The sequence below is a fragment of the Bos indicus genome, chromosome 16 (assembly GCF_029378745.1).
Source record: "Bos indicus isolate NIAB-ARS_2022 breed Sahiwal x Tharparkar chromosome 16, NIAB-ARS_B.indTharparkar_mat_pri_1.0, whole genome shotgun sequence".
Lineage (NCBI taxonomy): Eukaryota > Metazoa > Chordata > Mammalia > Artiodactyla > Bovidae > Bos > Bos indicus.
The window spans coordinates 76,774,251-76,791,800 of record NC_091775.1 but is presented as its reverse complement, the minus strand read 5'-3'; the positions used below and the strand labels follow the sequence as shown (position 1 = coordinate 76,791,800).

At 41.0% G+C, this 17,550-nt stretch overlaps 1 protein-coding gene across 6 annotated transcripts in view; it reads right to left on the bottom strand.

The window, feature by feature from the left end:
- CFHR5 (complement factor H related 5) overlaps window positions 1–6,239 on the bottom strand; it is a 33,430-nt gene extending 27,191 nt beyond the window's left edge. For all 6 annotated transcript variants that reach the window (XM_019976570.2, XM_070768699.1, XM_019976571.2 and 3 more), the window contains exons 1-3: window positions 6,082–6,239; window positions 1,438–1,632; window positions 407–583 (exon numbers count right to left, since the gene is read on the bottom strand). In XM_019976570.2, the coding sequence (XP_019832129.2) occupies window positions 407–583; window positions 1,438–1,632; window positions 6,082–6,226 (517 nt within the window). In that variant the 5' untranslated portion in view covers window positions 6,227–6,239. The remainder of the gene's footprint in view (window positions 1–406; window positions 584–1,437; window positions 1,633–6,081) is intronic.
- Window positions 6,240–17,550: the final 11,311 nt, after the last annotated feature.

Below are 17,550 nucleotides of genomic sequence, written 5' to 3'. Positions count from 1 at the left end.
AACACAAAAGGTTAATTATTAACAATTGTCTTAGTTATAAGACATTTTAACTGGTACTGGACTTTTTTCTTTTTAATATTTTAGTTTTCTAGATATTTATTCTCAGCTAACATGATAATTTTAATGCACCGAACACAGAAAGTGGGTGTTACTTTAACATAAAGGTACTGTCCTCAAGTGTTTGTACTCTTGTTCAATGCTTGTTTTTATTAAATACATTTGATTCGTGTAGGCAGGCAGACTATGCCACTTGTACATCCCTTCAGAGACAGCTGTAACTGAAAAACAAATGTGTAAAATAAAAGCAAGTGGTGAAATCTCAACTTAAGATGTGACAATAGATTTATTTCTTTTTTTAAAAAATCACAACATATTCCAGGATTAGAGAAGATGGCATTTCACTTACTGGTGGAGATGCATTCCGGAGGGGAGGACCAGCCCCCTTCAGCACAGGTAATGCTGCCCTGGTTATCCGGGAGACTGTAGCCCTTATTGCAGGTAATTTGCACAGTGGCGCCTTCCAGGTATATTTGTCCCGAAGATGCAGATTGACCGTTTTCCACAAAAGGAAAGAAACACACTCCTAAGGACCAAAAGTTGTTTAATGTACCAGATGGAAGTGGTAAAACAATAGTAAAATACATTTGCACTTTACAATATTTTTTAATGGAAAACTTTCAAAGCTAAAATTAGGTATGAAAATAAAATTTTAAAAGAATTTAGGTTTTGCTGCTGTATTGATGAAATATATACTTTTCATATATGTTTCATACACAAAAGGAAATTAACATTTCACTCCATTGTTCTATGATTTTTATAATAAAATATTTTATTTTTATATGCTTTTCTAGGTATAAATAGTGTTTTAATATGTTTCTCTCTTAATTTTCATAAAGATTTTTTTGTAGAAAGACCATTATTATTACCTTTGTCCGCTCATTTATTCTGCCCCCCCATTGTTTTTGTTTTAGTACACTTGTTACCTCCTGAGTACGCTCTTCACATTTATTGAAGGATTAATATAGACATAACTTTAGGCACAAAAAAAGTGATCTATGGAAAATGTAAAAGTGGAGATGTGATCCTCTCAATATTCAAGAGAATGTACATTTCAAAAGAGAATGGATATGTACAAAGACTTTTTTTAAAGAAAAAATTATGACCAGGCTGATAACAAATGAATATTAGGACATAAATATTAGGAGTGAAATATATTAATGATCAGTTTTAAAACTTACAACATGAAAGAAAGTTCATATATTCATTCTTCCTTTGGTTTTCAAAAAAGGCTTCTCAAAACATGAAGGACTGCATCTCTCATCTTTGCTGGCTCCTCTAGTCCTCGTCCCTGGGACTGTCTATCAAGACCTTGTGAATCCCGCTGCCGCATCCTTCTCCACTCCCCGAACGCGTCACCCCCATCAGGCCTTTACTCACTGAGACACTTTGGAGTCGGTGACCATCCGCCCTCTGTGCATGTTATGGGAGTCCAAAAGTGTTTTGAAGGAGGCATATAATTATATTCACAGGAATAATAGAAAATTTTCCCAAGAGAAACTGGGAAAGATGCCTTGTATTTCTTTTCATTGTACAGAATTCCATGGTTTATTTTTGGAAAATCACAATGTCTCCCTGGGAAAAATAAAACAAACTGAAGAATTAAATATGAATCTACATTTATGAATCATTAAATCATATTTTAATCATCTTATCAATATTTTTTTCTTTCAGCTAGCTTAAATTCCTTTAGCTTATTGCCCTCCGGTGTCCTAATTAGTTAAGAACAAAGAAAGATCTGTAATGGTGAGTACCGGCGCTAGTGGTAAAGAACCCGTCCACCAGTGGAGGAAACATCAAAGACTCAGGCTCGATCCCTGGGTCAGGAAGATCCCCTGGAGGAAGGAATGGCAGCCCACTCCAGTATTCTTGCCTGGAGAATCCCATGGACTGAGGAGCCTGGCGGGCTACAGTCCATAGGGTTGCAAAAAGTGACACGATTGAGCGATTTAGCACACAGCACATTGTCAGTGAAGGTGCAATGTAGATGTTGGAGTCATGTGAAATATAACGTCCTTTGCAGTATCTTCAAGAAGAAAATCTCCCACAGGTTGAGAGCCAGCAGAGTGGGACAGCAGTAAGACCTCGCTGGTGTACAGGACGTGCTGGCATCTCCACTCACCTCCTTTCTCTACTCTGCATCCTAGTCCTAGGTAACTCCACCTGAAGTCTCTGTCTTGTCTGTATTTTCCTGGTACATTGAAGATGAAGTGTTTTGTTTGTTTGTTTTCTCTTTATTTGGAAAAAGAAAAAAGCAACTTCCAGAAACTCAGCTCACAAATTAACCAGGGAAATTTCCCCTTTCCGCTTATCTAGAGGTGATTTTCAACGTTGCACAATATTTGAAGCTAGTAATTCCCATAGTATTTCACTTGTGAAACCTGAAGTTGCTTATCTAAGGGTCTAAAATTTTACATTAGATGGTTTTGGAGGGGGTAAAAAACAAAACCCTCACACACTGACAGTGAAAGTCGAAGTGTTAGTCGCTCAGTGTTAGTCGCTCTTTGGGACCCCATAGACTGTAGCCCACTAGGCTCCTCTGTCCATTGGAATCTCCAGGCAAGAATCTGTAGTGAGCTGCCATTTCCTTCTCCAGGGGATTTTCCCAACCCAGGGATGGAATCTGGATCTCCTGCGTTACAGCCAGATTCTTTACCATCTGAGCCAGCAGGGAAGCTTTCACTGATGTAGTACCTCCCATAATTCTTTTACAGATATTTCTTGTCTGCCTGTCAAACTATAGTAGTCGATTTCCATAGATTTTAACCTACGTATTCTTTGCTATGTAGAATAACCTTGCTTCCATCCTCCAAATGTCCCTATTTTACCGCCCTTCAAAGTTCATTCTTCAACGTTTAGCAAATACTCTGGTACCTCAGCATTGGCACTCACTCAATAACTGCTTTTCGTAGATCTCCTTTATCCAGTCACCCACTGCAAAAGGAGAAAGTGATTTCTCAAGCCTCGACATTCTGATAAAACCTTGTGAGCACATTTCCTACAGGATACACACACACACACACACAATCTTGCAATCTACTTATTTGCATGGTTTGCTTTCCTCACAGGACCCTGTGCATTGTAATGAGACACGGAGTTTTCGTTTTCTTTTGAACTTGTTGCTGCACAGTATAGGGTTTGATAAATATTTTACTACTGAAAGCATGAAGAATGTTGAATTATGCAAGTGTTAGAGTGCTTCTTTCACACTCTGGCCAGTTTCTCAATAGGCAAATAAACAGCTGTTGTTGCTGTTCAGTTGCTAAGTTATGTCTGACTCTGCAACCCCATGGATTCCCAGTCTTTCACTCTCTCCCAGAGCTTGCTCAAGTTCACCTCCATTGAGTTGGTGATGCTACCTAACCATCTCATCCTCTGTCACCCTCTTCTCCCCCTGCCTTCAATCTTTCCCTGCCTTAGGGTCTTTTCCAAGGAATGGGCTCTTCTCATCAGGTGACCAACGTTTTGGAGTTTCAGCTTCAGCATCAGTCCTTCCAAAGAATAGTCAGGGTTGATTTCCTTTAGGATTGACTGATTTTATCTCTTTAGAATCCAAGAGACTCTCAAGAGTCTTCTCCAGCACCAACACAAACTCACGAATCACTTAACTGTACAGCAGTCCCCAGCCTTTTTGGCACAAGGAACTGCTTTTGTGGAAGACAGTTTTTCCATGGCTGGGGGTGAGGGGTGATGATTTGGGAATGATTCAAGTGCATTACACTTATTATGCACTTTATTTTTGTTATTATTGCATCAGCTCCACCAGAGATCATCAGGCATTAGATCCCGGACACTGGGGACTCCTGACTTAATATCTATACAACTTTTGATAGAGTTTCTCTAAAAGTTCTAGGAGAGTAGATTGAAGCTCGAACATCTTTTTACACTTTTTATACAATGCTGTCATTGTGCAGCCACTAAGTCATGTCCAACTCTTTGCAACCCCATGAACTATAGCCTGCCAGGCTCCTCTGGCCATGGGATTTCCCAGGCAGGAATACTGGAGCGGGTTGCCATTTCCTTCTCCAGGAGATCTTCTCAACCCAGGGACGGAACCTGCATCTCTTGCTTGGCAGGCGGGCTCTTTACAACTGAACCACCTGGGAAGCCCCTTAGATTTCAGGTTGTCAAAATTCTACACATGACTACATTTTATATTCATCTTCTTCTGCTTCTCCTCCCTCAATTTAGAAATCCTCTCTTAATGTCCATTCTCCATGGTGTTCAAAACAATATTTAACAGACACATAGGTTAAAAAGAATCAAATACACCCATACATACAGTTTTTCAGGATGTTGTAAAGGTCTAATCCTTACTTCAGGCTAACCAGAGAAGTTGGTATTTTTAATCGACTAAGCAATATCTGTTATTGGAGAAAAATACTTTTTTCCCATTAGCTAACTATAGTCCTCTGATTATATTCTATGAAAAATATATAAAGAAACTAGAGTAACTTTCAAGTCTGTAGAAATAATGTTTTGCAACTTTTATAATGGTGGATCATAAAAGGAAGGAATTTTATAGTTCTTATTTTTTCTTATGTTAGGACTGAAGAGATTTTCCCAAAGAGAACAACTATGTGCAAAAATTAGCATCAAAAGAGCAAAATAAATACTTTGTGAAAATCAAACGGTAAAGCACATGACTAAAATCCCATTTCCACATACAGTTTAATCAGTTACCCTAGATCTTACCCGGTATTTCATTTGCAATTACTCAGATGTGATAGATTTTATTTCAACACAAAACAAGATGTGACATTTTTTGAAATACTGTGAGACATAGTATTTTTTATTAAAGGAGAAGTGGTGTACAATTTTTTTTCATATTAAACCTTGCTGAAAAGCTCAGAAGAAGCAAATAATTTATTGGTATCTCACTAGTTTTATTACATATGAAAATAAGGATATGCTCTATAGTTTCATTAAAAGAGATGACACTAATTCAGAAAGATAAATGTACCTCAAACTTCATAGCAGTACTATTTATAATAGCCAAGAGTTGAAAGCAACCTAAGTGTCCACAGAGAAATGAATGGGTAAAGAAGATGTGGTATTTGTGTATACCATGGGATATTACTCAACCATAAAAAAGGAAATCTTGCCATTTGTGACAACATGGATGGACGTGGAGAGCATTCTACTAACTGAAATAAGTCAGACAGAGAAAAAACTGTATGACCCCACTTACATGTGAAGATTTCAAAATCTAGAAAGCAAAACAAAAAGAAACAAGACAGAAGAAAAGCAGGCTCGTCATAAAACAAACGTGTGGTTGCCAGAGATGAGGAAGGCGGAGGGTGGGCAGGTGAAACAGGTGAAGAACATTAAGAGGAACAAACTTCCCGTTAGAAAATAAATAAGCCACAGGGATGTAATATACAGCATAAAGGATAGAATCGATACTATTGTAATACCTTTGTATGGGGACAGATTGTTATGAGAATTATCATGATGACCACTTCATAATGTATGTATGCAAACGTCAAATTACTCTGTAGTACACCTGAAACTGTTTTATGTCAAATTATATTTTAGTAAAAAAAAAAAAGATTTTTCTTTGTCAAGTGATGATTAGATTGAAATAGGAAATCCCTGAATTTAATAATATTCAAATCTTAAATTTAAAAAATCTATGAAAATTCAAACATATCGCAGGTGTCCAGGTTTTCTTGGTGTACTTTTCCTGGTCCATGGCATTGGCATCGCAGCCTTCAGGCAGAATGACATTGGCACTTTACCTTTTTACCTTTATCATAAGCAGATTTTTCAACATTCAGTTTCTCTCCAGGTTTTGTATTTGGTGGCTACTTATATATCATAACTTAAAGAACATAGAAAAATTGTTTCATTCTATTTTCCCTTAATTGCATATTAGAAAATATTTTCATTAAAAACAAAAATGATGATCCCTTATTCCCAATATTTTCACCCCTGTATTCATTTATAAACATACGTACACACAACACACACATTTGAGAGAGGAACTCAATATTCAGAGCTGTATTCAGGCTTTCAACTTACCTTGTCCCCCCACAGAAGAAATCCATAAGATTAGAAGGACATGAGTTAAAAGCAACATGCCAGTTACGCCAGCAGCGTGTAACTGAAACTGGCCCTGCAGTGAAGCTGCTCCTCCTGGTGCTGCTTCATTTACAGTTATGAGCATGACTGTGAATTCCGTGCATTGCCAGGAAGCCAGTGCAGTGAAACCCTTTTGGTAAATATCAAAGTTCACACAGGGGAATGTGAAATCTCTAAATAATATCTGATCGGTGTTTTCACGTTAATACTCTGAATCCATCATTTGATATTTGAGCACAATGCTATTAATAGCTGTGCAAATTCTTTGTGGTCACACTAAGTTTCCCAGTTTGAACGGTTCAGAAATGGACCCCTGAGGAGGAGAGATGAAGCCCCTTCTTTCTTCTTGCTGGCCAGGAAGTGAGCTGTTTCAGGGCCAGCCAGGTGAAGGCCATCAGTCTTCATTTTAACACAGCATCAATCTGACAGTTATATGTTCCCCTTAAAGAGACGCAAAGAATTAAGTTCCTTCTTGATAGTTTTCATATTTGTAGACATTTTGAAAATCTAGTCAAGAATAAGTTTTTCAGATAAAGCTTCCTGAAAATCTTGAGAAGGTTATATTTCAAAGTCATTTTGTTTAGGAAGGACTTTAAGAATGGCTATGAGAAAACCTGAACATAATCTTTCCCCAAAGATAGAAGTAAATGGGGGGAAAAAAACAAACCCGCAAAACTACAAAAGCATTTATAGTTTCTGGAAATGGGTCAAAGAGTATACTCTTGAGAAATGTTTATTCAGTAAAAAGAGTGACTGCCCCCTGGCTCCTCTCTCTCGCCCTGGCTCAGAAGTTGCAGGCTGGGCGGCCAACCAAAACCCCCCTGGACTGGAGGTTTTGCTGCCTGGAGGGAACTCAGAGCTTGGAAAAATCTGGCCCCAGTGACATCATAGACTGCAACAGAGAGTATATGTTTATTATATACGCCATCCCGGAAGACCTGCATCTCTAGCTGGTACTATTTGGGGCAAGTAAGAAAATGGCAGCTCAGTCAGCCATGTAACAGGGCGATTTGGAGACAGGGGCAGGCAGCCCAAAGGTGCCCACTAGGATGCCCCTTGTTGCTAGTGGTCAGAAGTCAATGGATATGCACACAACTGCTCCATCAGAGAAAGCAGAGAGAGACACCAGTCCTTGGCTAAATGTGGAGCAGACTTGTAAATTTCCTGAATTTTGTAAGCATTTCCCCAGGCCACACACTGTTCTGGAGATAAAGGTGAAATCCTTACTTAGTCAATATGTTTAAGCTAAACATCTGATCAGTTATTGTCTGACTACTAAGCTATGCTTACTCAAGGATGACCCCTAGGAAGTCAGATTAAAAAATAAAAAATTAAGCAATATCATCAAAATCTGCATACTGTGGGAAAATCAGACTCCACAGAATTAGTCCACACTGGTCACTAAACAAATAAACAGTAGCAATTGCAGCAAGCCCTTGATTGGAGAGGATTCGTATGTATTACCGTATGTTATCTAAAATATCTAGTTTTCAACAACCAAAAAAATGATGAATTTTCAAAGAATTTGAAAAGGAATAGGTACATTTATATGTATACCTGAATCACTTTGCTGTACATCTGAAACTAATACGGCATTGTTAATCAACTATGCTCCAATATAAAATAAAAAGTTAAAAAATATGAGACATGGAAAGAAATAGGGAACTGTATGCCATACACAGGGGTAAAAGTTTATTTTATTCACATCCAAGTTATTCTAGTTTTACTTCCCAATATGTTGAGAGAAAAGATTGTCTTTCTCTCTTTGTGTTAGTTAGTTAGTTCAGTCGCTCAGTCGTGTCTGACTCTTTGCGACCCCATGAATCGCAGCACACCAGGCCTCCCTGTCCATCACCAACTCCCGGAGTTCACTCAGACTCACATCCATTGAGTCCGTGATGCCATCCAGCCATCTCATTCTCTGTCGTCCCCTCCTCCTCCTGCCTCCAATCCCTCCCAGCATCAGAGTCTTTTCCAATGAGGCAACTCTTCACATGAGGTGGCCAAAGTACTGGAGTTTCAGCTTTAGCATCATTCCTTCCAAAGAAATCCCAGGGCTGATCTCCTTCAGAATGGACTGGTTGGATCTCCTTGCAGTCCAAGGGACTCTCAAGAGTCCAGCCATCTTATCCTCTGACACCCTCTTCTCTTTTTGCCCAGTGAGTCATCTGTTCGCATAAAATGACCAAAATACTGGAGCTTCAGCAGCAATATAAACATTTAAAGTTTGTTTATATCTTATTATAGCTGAAATATTTATGAATATCCTGCTCTTAGATACGTACAGCTGTCTTTTGGGAAGGGGGAGGGAAAGTGAAAGTTTGTTCAGTCTTGTCCAACTCTTTGTGATCCCATGGACTGGAAAGCTCGCCAGGCTCCTCTGTCTATGGGATTCCCAGGCGAAAATACTGGGGTGGGTAGCCACTCCCTTCTCCAGGGGATCTTCCCAACACAGAGATTGAACTTGCGCCTCCAGCAGCTCCTATGTTGCAGGCAGATTCTTTACCATCTGAGCCACCAGGGAAGCCCACTCTGAACTTAAATTTCCAGGGATGGGAGAGGAGCTGGAGGTTAAATCAGTTGCCAGACATCAATCGGCTAGTTAGCCATGCCTATGCAATGAAGCCTCCATAAAACCTAGAGACCAGGTTCTAGAGCTTCCAGGCTGGTGAGAATTTGGAGGTGCCAGGAGATTGGCCCCAGGAAGAGTCTGGAAAATCTGCGCCCCACCCCTACACCTTGCCCTGAGCGTCTCCTCCATCTGACTGTTCCTGGATTCGATTCTTTTGTAAGAAACTGGGACTCTAATAGCTCAAATGCTTTCTGCTTTTTGTGATCCACTTTAGCAAAGTAATCGAACTTGAGGAGAGGTCATGGCAACCTCCAATCTACAGCCAGTTAGTCAGAAGGACAGGTAACAACTTCAACCCTCACTGGCTTTCTGAAGTGGGGGGAGCAGTCCTGTGGGACTGTGCCCTTAACCCGTGGCATCTGGTACTGCCTCCAAGTAGACGGTGTCAGAACTGAGTTGAACTGGTATTGAAGAGTCATTTGGCTGTGTGGAAGACACACACATCTTAACAAGAAAGTTGATTGAGCTACTCAAGCAGCATATTTCAGTCAGGATTGCAAACAGACTTACCCTCAGTAGGAGTAAACTGACAGTCATATGTGGTAATAGAAACTCTTCAGTTTTACAGACTTGGTTTTGCACAAATGAACCAAAGCTAGATTTTCCCCCCTGACTTTTGTTTCCCTTTTTTATACCATCCACACACCTGAAAACTGACCTTGTCAGGGTAACCAAACTGTGCCACCTTTTAAAGTATTACGGGAGAACCATGTGTTGACTTGCTTCTCTTGATGTATAACTATATTGTGTTAAGTTACATGGAATTCTGTATAAACTATCCTGCAACTTTGAGACACACGATAGCATTGTTGTTAATGGCACAGTCTTTAGAGACAAACTAACATGAATTTAAGCCCTGGCATAAGAATGGATAGATGTGAGGTCTTCAGTGGTATATCATGAATGGTGTGGCTTCCATCTCCTCGCCTGTGAAATATTTACAGTCACATACTTGGTATTAATGACTTTGTGAAGATCACACATATTAATTATACCACATTTTGAAGCATAGTATATAAGTATCCAGGCATTATTAAAATTTAGTTTTTCTTAATTTGACATCTTCTTAGGCAATAAACTTACGCTCGGTGTTCCTGGGGCTACAGGCTTCAAGGGAAACTAGAAACAATCTCTTACTAGGAAGTCCTATCTCCAGAGACATATTGTGATCTTCTAATACTAAAATGAAGAAGAATATGGTGGAGAATGCATGATAATGCTAATGCTAACTCGCTTCAGTCGTGTCCGACTCTGTGCGACCCCATAGATGGCAGCCCACCAGGCTCCGCTGTCCCTGGGATTCTCCAGGCAAGAACACTGGAGTGGGTTGCCATTTCCTTCTCCAATGCATGAAAGAAAAAAGTGAAAGTGAAGTCGCTCAGTCGTGTCCGACTCTTAGCGTCCCCATGGACTGCAGCCTACCAGGCTCCTCTGTCCATGGATTTTCCAGGCAAGAGTACTGGAGTGGGGTGCCATTGCCTTCATAAGGTGATCATACAATTTATTGCACAAATTACCTCGTTTTTAAAAGTAAACTTTATGTTTGGGGCCTACAGCAAAACTCAGCAGAAAGTACAGAATCCCCAAATATCCCTTGCCCTCCCAAACACCCTATCGCCCCCATCAACACCGTCCAGCAGAGAGGTGCATTTGTTATAATCAGTGAACCTAGAGTAAAACATCAATATCACCCGAAGTCCACAGTTTACACTACGGCTCACTCTTGGTCTATATATTCTACAGTGTAATAGTGTAATTTATAGGAAAAACGTATATTTGGTCATTCAGATGACCAAATATATGAGAAGTATATATTTGGTCTTTATTCTGGCTCATAGCTCCCCAAATCCCTGAGAAGAAAGAGCAACAGAATATATCATCATTATGCTAACATTTTTTTTTAATAACACCATACTCCCTCACCAGTGGGGCAATATGTAACTGCTCCTCTCACAGAAAACAAAATCAGCTTGCAACTTCTTCTTTCTCCTTCCTTCTCTCACCTCCATCAAGCAAGTCTATTGAATGTTAAAATCTTTTCTATTTGTTCTTTTAAATATATTTAGAATTCTTCAATTTCACTTCAGCTTTACATTATTTGATTTCCACTTATAACCTAGGAAAGAAGGATGGAAGGACAGAAGGAAGGAAGAAAGGAAAGAAGTGAGGAAAATTATTAAAAGTCCACCAGTTGGAGAATAATTAAAGTATGTTACCTCCAGCTAATGAAATACTATTCAGATATTAGGAAGAGTGAGATCAATTTAGGTATACTGATATGGTGATAGGTCTATCCTATATCAACCACAACAAAAAAACCCCGAAGGCTGAGGACAATAAATATTGGGTGATATGTAATATACACCTCAATAAATTCATATATATATATATATATATAAATTAAAATACGCATGTGTGTATGGAAACACACACTTGCGTGCCTAGTTGCAGCTGATGTGTGCATGCCTGCTCAGTGTTGTCCTGCATCTGGAAGACAGAGCAAATGCTTTTCAGAGATGTGCAGACTGAAGAAGTTTATCTGGGGTTTTCAGAACAATAAAGGAGCCTGTTTATTTAACTTATATGCAGAGTACATCATGAGAAACGCTGGACTGGAAGAAACACAAGCTGGAATCAAGATTGCTGGGAGAAATATCAATCACCTCAGATATGCAGATGACACCACCCTTATGGCAGAAAGTGAAGAGGAACTAAAAGGCCTCTTGATGAAAGTCAAAGTGGAGAGTGAAAAAGTTGGCTTAAAGCTCAACATTCAGAAAACGAAGATCATGGCATCCTGTCCCATCACTTCATGGGAAATAGATGGGGAAACAGTGGAAACAGTGTCAGACTTTATCTTTTGGGGCTCCAGAATCACTGCAGATGGTGACTGCAGCCATGAAATTAAAAGATGCCTACTCCTTAGAAGAAAAGTTATGACCAACCTAGATAGCATATTAAAAAGCAGAGATATTACTTTGCCAACAAAGGTCTGTTTAGTCAAGGCTATGGTTTTTCCTGTGGTCATGTATGGATGTGACAGTTGGACTGTGAGGAAGGCTGAGCACCAAAGAATTGATGCTTTTGAACTGTGGTGTTGGAGAAGACTCTTGAGAGTCCCTTGGACTGCAAGGAGATCCAACCAGTCCATTCTGAAGGAGATCAGCCCTGGGATTTCTTTGGAAGGAATGATGCTAAAGCTGAAACTCCAGTACTTTGGCCACCTCATGCGAAGAGTTGACTCATTGGAAAAGACTCTGATGCTGGGAAGGATTGTGGGCAGGAGGAGAAGGGGACGACAGAGGATGAGATGGCTGGATGGCATCACTGACTCGATGGACGTGAGTCTGAGTGAACTCCGGGAGGTGGTGATGGACAGGGAGGCCTGGCGTGCTGCGATTCATGGGGTCGCAAAGAGTCAGACACGACTGAGCGACTGATCTGATCTGATCTGATCTGATCTCTGGTGGCTCAGTGGTAAAGAATCAGCCTGCCAATGCGGGAGACATGAGTTTGATCCTTGATCCAGGAAGATCCCACGTGCCGCAGAGCAACTAAATCCATGTGTCACAACTGTTGAGCCCACACACACCTTAGAGCCCAAAGCCACTGCAGTGAGAAGCCCCGGCACCACGACTAGAGAAAAGCCATGCAGGAACGAAGACCCAGAAGAGCCAAAAAACAAACAAAGAGTAAAAGCAAAAGAACAAAGGGAATTTTCATTCTTTATTCCATTACATTTGTATCATTTGAGCTGTTTACAATGTTAAAGTGTTGCTCTCATGTTTGAAAACATAATGAATTATTTAAAATTATAATTCTTAATATATCTGGTTGCAGGAAAAATGAATGCTAATACAAAACTAAATTTTTATTTTCTCACAAAGCTATGTTGAAAATGTATAAAAACAGATTACAACCCCTGTCCAACTGAACCCTTGTATTTTGTCAAACATACAAAATGCTGGTCTTCAATGTGTATCTGAGAAGAAGTGTTCAGGCAAACTCCTTCTCAGCTTGTGTCTGACTGTATACTCTTCCATTTGCTCCTTTTTTCCTCCAAAGGAATCATGCTGTGTCTCCCTGAATTCAGTTTGAATGTGTGATGTTCTCCAGTGTTTTGATCTTTCTTTTTTATGAAGAAATAGATATCAATGAATTCTTCATTTCCCTACGAAACATGAAAGCTCCTCTGTATAGCACTGGGCAGCCCCGCTCTGAGCCTTGGGAAGGCCTAGGGCAGTCACCAAGTCAGTAATGCTTTGGCTTTTGACTTTGCCACCTTGCCCCACAGGAGGCAAAACCCCTATGCAAAGCTTCCTTTCAATATGTGCCATGATAAACAATGATCACACAACACAACTTTCGCTCAAAAGCAAAGTGGCGGTCATTGGGATTAATGGTGATCATTGTATTAATGACATGATCCCCCACATCCCGCACACCTAACTGAAGTGGTAACTGAGTGAAATGGTTAGTTAGCCAGGTCACTTTGTGGGCTGGCCTTCTTTATCTTTTCTTTCTGCTACCGTCTCCCTCTCCAGCCTCTACAGGACTTTTCCAAACGCTCTCTAGTCTCTTCGGCCCTTCAGCTTCTCTCTCCACGTATTCTGACACATTCTCAGCAGGTGTCTCCCTCCTTCATGGAGGAAACAGAAACAAGGGGACCAGAAGCACCTCTTTCCAGCACAAACCCAGTTCCCCCCGCCCAGCTAAGGGCTGTCTTTTACTTCTGCCCGGGGTCTCGTCTCTTTTCTCTGCATCCTTATGCCATTTTGTCCCCATTATCTCCCATCTGTTCTTCTTCTTTTTTTCACTATCAGTTACTGTAGAGGATAGAAACCCAAGTGTTTATAGGTTGGAAGCAAAAAGTACACCCTTCCGTACAATATACCCAGATGTTAACCCAAACAGGTATACAGGTGCAATACAACACAGAGCCAAGGAAGGAAATCTAACTGCTCATGCATTACAGCACTGAGAGATCCAAGGAGAATGTCACCACCCATGTTAACAAAACTCACCACTCGTCCTTCTTTATCCACCCATCCGCATTCGTTTGAACAGGTTCAGATTTCTCCCATTTTGTTCAAAATTCCTCCTTACCCTCACCTCCCAGTCCACACCTCTCCCTTTGACTGTGACACTTACTGCCATGCCCGCCACCCTCATCTTTCTGGACCCTCCGTTTCTTCCTCAACGTGCTCTTGTCTCAGTCTCACATGGAATAATGCTGCTCCTCTCCAGGTGACCAGTAACACCCAAGAAGCATCTCCAGTCCTCAGCGTCCCTGGTTTTCATTCCACCAGTCCAGCCCTTCCTCGTCACTTTCCTTTGTTAGACCTTTTCCTATAGCCAATCACCAAACTCTGAATACCCTCAAAGTCCTGAACTAAGCACACTTCTAACCTTACCCTGAAACACACACCCATTTCATTAGTTTTAATAGACTTCTACTAACTGATGACTCCAATTCAGGCCCAAGGCTCTGCTCTGATATGTAGCCTTGTAAGTCCCTTGGACTGCAAAGATATCAGGCTGGTCAATCCTAAAGGAAATCAACCCTGACTATTCACTGGAGACCACTTGACCTGCCTCCTGAGAAATGTGTACGTGGGTCAAGAAACAATAGTTAGAACTGGACATGGAACAACAGACTGGTTCCAAATTGGGAAAAGAGTACATCAAGGCTGTATATTGTCACCCTGCTTATTTAACTTATATGCAGAGTACATCATGCAAAATGCTGGGCTGGATGAAGCACAAGCTGGAATCAACATTGCTGGGAGAAATATCAATAACCTCAGATATGCAGATGACACCACACTTATGACACAAAGTGAAGAGGAACTAAAGAGCCTCTTGATGAGAGTGAAAGAAGAGAGTGAAAATGTTGGCTTGAAACTCAACATTCAGAAAACGAAGATCATGGCATCTGGTCCCATCACTTCATGGCAAATAGATGGGGAAACAGTGGAAAGAGTGACAGACTTGATTTTGAGGGGGGGGGGTCCACAATCACTGCAGATGGTGACTGCAGCCATGAAATTAAAAGATGCTTGCTCTTTGGAGAAAAAGCTATGAGCAACCTAGACAGCATATTATAAAGCAGAGACTTACTTTGCCAACAAGGGTCCATCTAGTCAAGGCTATGGTTTTTCCAGTGGTCATGTATGGATGTGAGAGTTGGACAATAAAGAAACCTGAGCACCAAAGAACTGATGCTTTTGAACTGTGGTGTTGGAGAAGACTCCTGAGAGTCCCTTGGACTGCAAGGGGATCCAACCAGTCCATCCTAAAGGAAATCAGTCCTGAATATTCATTGGAAGGACTGATGCTGAAGCTGAAACTCCAATCCTTTGGCCATCTGATGGGAAGAACTGACTCATTGGAAAAGACCCTGATGCTGGGAAAGATTGAAGGCAGGAGGAGAAGAGGATGACAGAGGATGAGATGGTTGGATGGCATCACGGACTCAATGGCCATGAGTTTGAGTAAATTCTGGGTGATGCACAGGGAGGCCTGGCGTGCTGCAGTCCATGGGGTGGCAAAGAATCGGACCTGACTTAGTGACTGAACAGCAACAATCACTCTCAGACTGGGTTCCTGGGGAAGCAGGCTATGAGGTGGAAATCAGGAGCAAGAGGATTTCGGGGAGGACTCTTAGAATCCATACCTGTGGCAGGGAAAAGGGGGAAGCAGACACGGGAAGCTGAGCTGTGCTGAAGTCACCAGTGGCATCACCTAGCTCCTCGGGGAGCTGTGCAAACGAGGGACTCTTTAGATTTGTCCTGCGCTGGAGTGAGGGGGACTTTAGAGCTCCCGCTGACTGGTCATTGGTGCAGGCACCCTGAGGAGAAGCTGTGACTTTGGGAGGGAAGGCACTTCAGCTGAGACAACCCCCTTGGGGAGCTGACAACTGAGAGTTCTCAGCGGCTGAGAGGTCCATCTTGTTTCTGAAAGCAATCTGGGTGGTTCGTCACAGCACTGACTGTAAGAATCAACTGCTTACGTAATATTTCTACCTGACTGCTCCACAAACACCTTAGAGGCAACATTTCTGAGACCCACATCTTCATGCTAACCCCTCACATAGCTTCTCCTGCCATCTTCACGTCACACTTAGATGGTTTGCTTGGTCCAGACAGGCCCACAGAGCCCTGCTTCAGCGCTTTCTGTCCAGCACACAGCATCACGGTGTGTGCCCAGTGCTTGGCTCTGTGCGTGCCATTCCTGCTACTTGGAATATCTTCCTAGTTTTGTAAGCCTCAGACTTAACTTTTTCCAGGAAGTATCCCACAGCTCAGCTATACCAAAAAAGTTAATTACTCCTCCCTCAACGCTACTCCTTTAAATGCTTCATTGCTCTCCTGTTCACACTTTTGTTTCTTTAGCATTAGAAGTTTACAAAATGGCAGCTGATAAGCCACACTGCTCACAAAATTTTTGGCGCCCCACCCCCACGCCCCGGGGGGACAGGGAAGCCTGGTACGCTGCAGTCCATAGGGTCACAAAGGTTTGGACACGACTTAGCAACTAATCAACAACAAATATAAAGATCAATAGATTTCCCAATTATCAAATCAGAGGACATAGCAATACTGGATACAATATCCCCACATGACTATTATCCACCTTGACTGAACCTTCTGTTTCCTGGGATAAAGCAAGGTCAATATTGTTCATAAATAGAACAATTGCTGAATTAATTGGAAAAGGTTAATACCTTTTTTAACTTATGAAACTTTATGTACTATTGCTAAATTACTTTTTAAATGCAGAAACCCGCATTTAAAAATAAACTGCTAGGAAGTAAATCAGGGAGATAGGAAGCTACCCAGGTTGAACAAAGTTTACCCTGAGCAGTTCCCCTCAAATACCCCTGGAACTCTGCCATCCATTCACTTGTTATGTCTGAATTAATGACAAATAATACAAGTTTAACTCTTGTACTAAATTAAGTATTTCTTCTTTTGTGAGTTCCTTGAAATAATGAGCTAAATTTTATTCATCTCTGAATCCTGCATTAGCTGTGACACAGCCCGTGATATCAATATCATTCTTAATGGATTAATTGATGAATTAATTGGAAAGGATTAATACTTTCCTATTGATATTGTTGAGAAGGTCCCCTGGAGAAGGAAATAATAACCCACTCCAGTATTCTTGCCTGGAAAATCCCATGGACAGAGGAGCCTGGCAGCCAACAGTCCACGGGGTCACAAAAGAGTCGGACACAACTTAGTGACTTAACAACCACAACAACAAACCAGGTGTGTTTTAGAACTATCCTTCCTCGAGGCCATATTCATTATTTCCATTCATCTCCAAGAGTAGTTTTTCAGAGTGGATCTTATAAAATTGAAATTTGACTGAAATATATATGGTTCAACATCAAATGAATCTGTGTTTAGTCCACAAAGTTAAGTCCAACCACAGCTTCATTCCTTCATACTGAAAAGTGACCATGTGGTGTTTCAGGACTCCAATAGATCCTAGTGTTACTGACACAGTGTCTTTTGGTGTGTGACCTGCCTATCTTGTAGGTCTCATTGACCTCAGGTTTTCTAATCTGCAAGATTCCAATAATGACCTGATCTAGAAAATAACTAAAAGTGTGTAATATAAAAATAGCAAGTGTTCTTTTCGTAACTGTGTTCTGTGGGCAACATCTGAACAGGTGGATGGTTCACTAACTCACAATTTGATTACTAACCTTGTTGTTAATAATACAGTTAATTTTAAAAGTTCTTTATCCTTCAAAAGTCTGAAGGGTA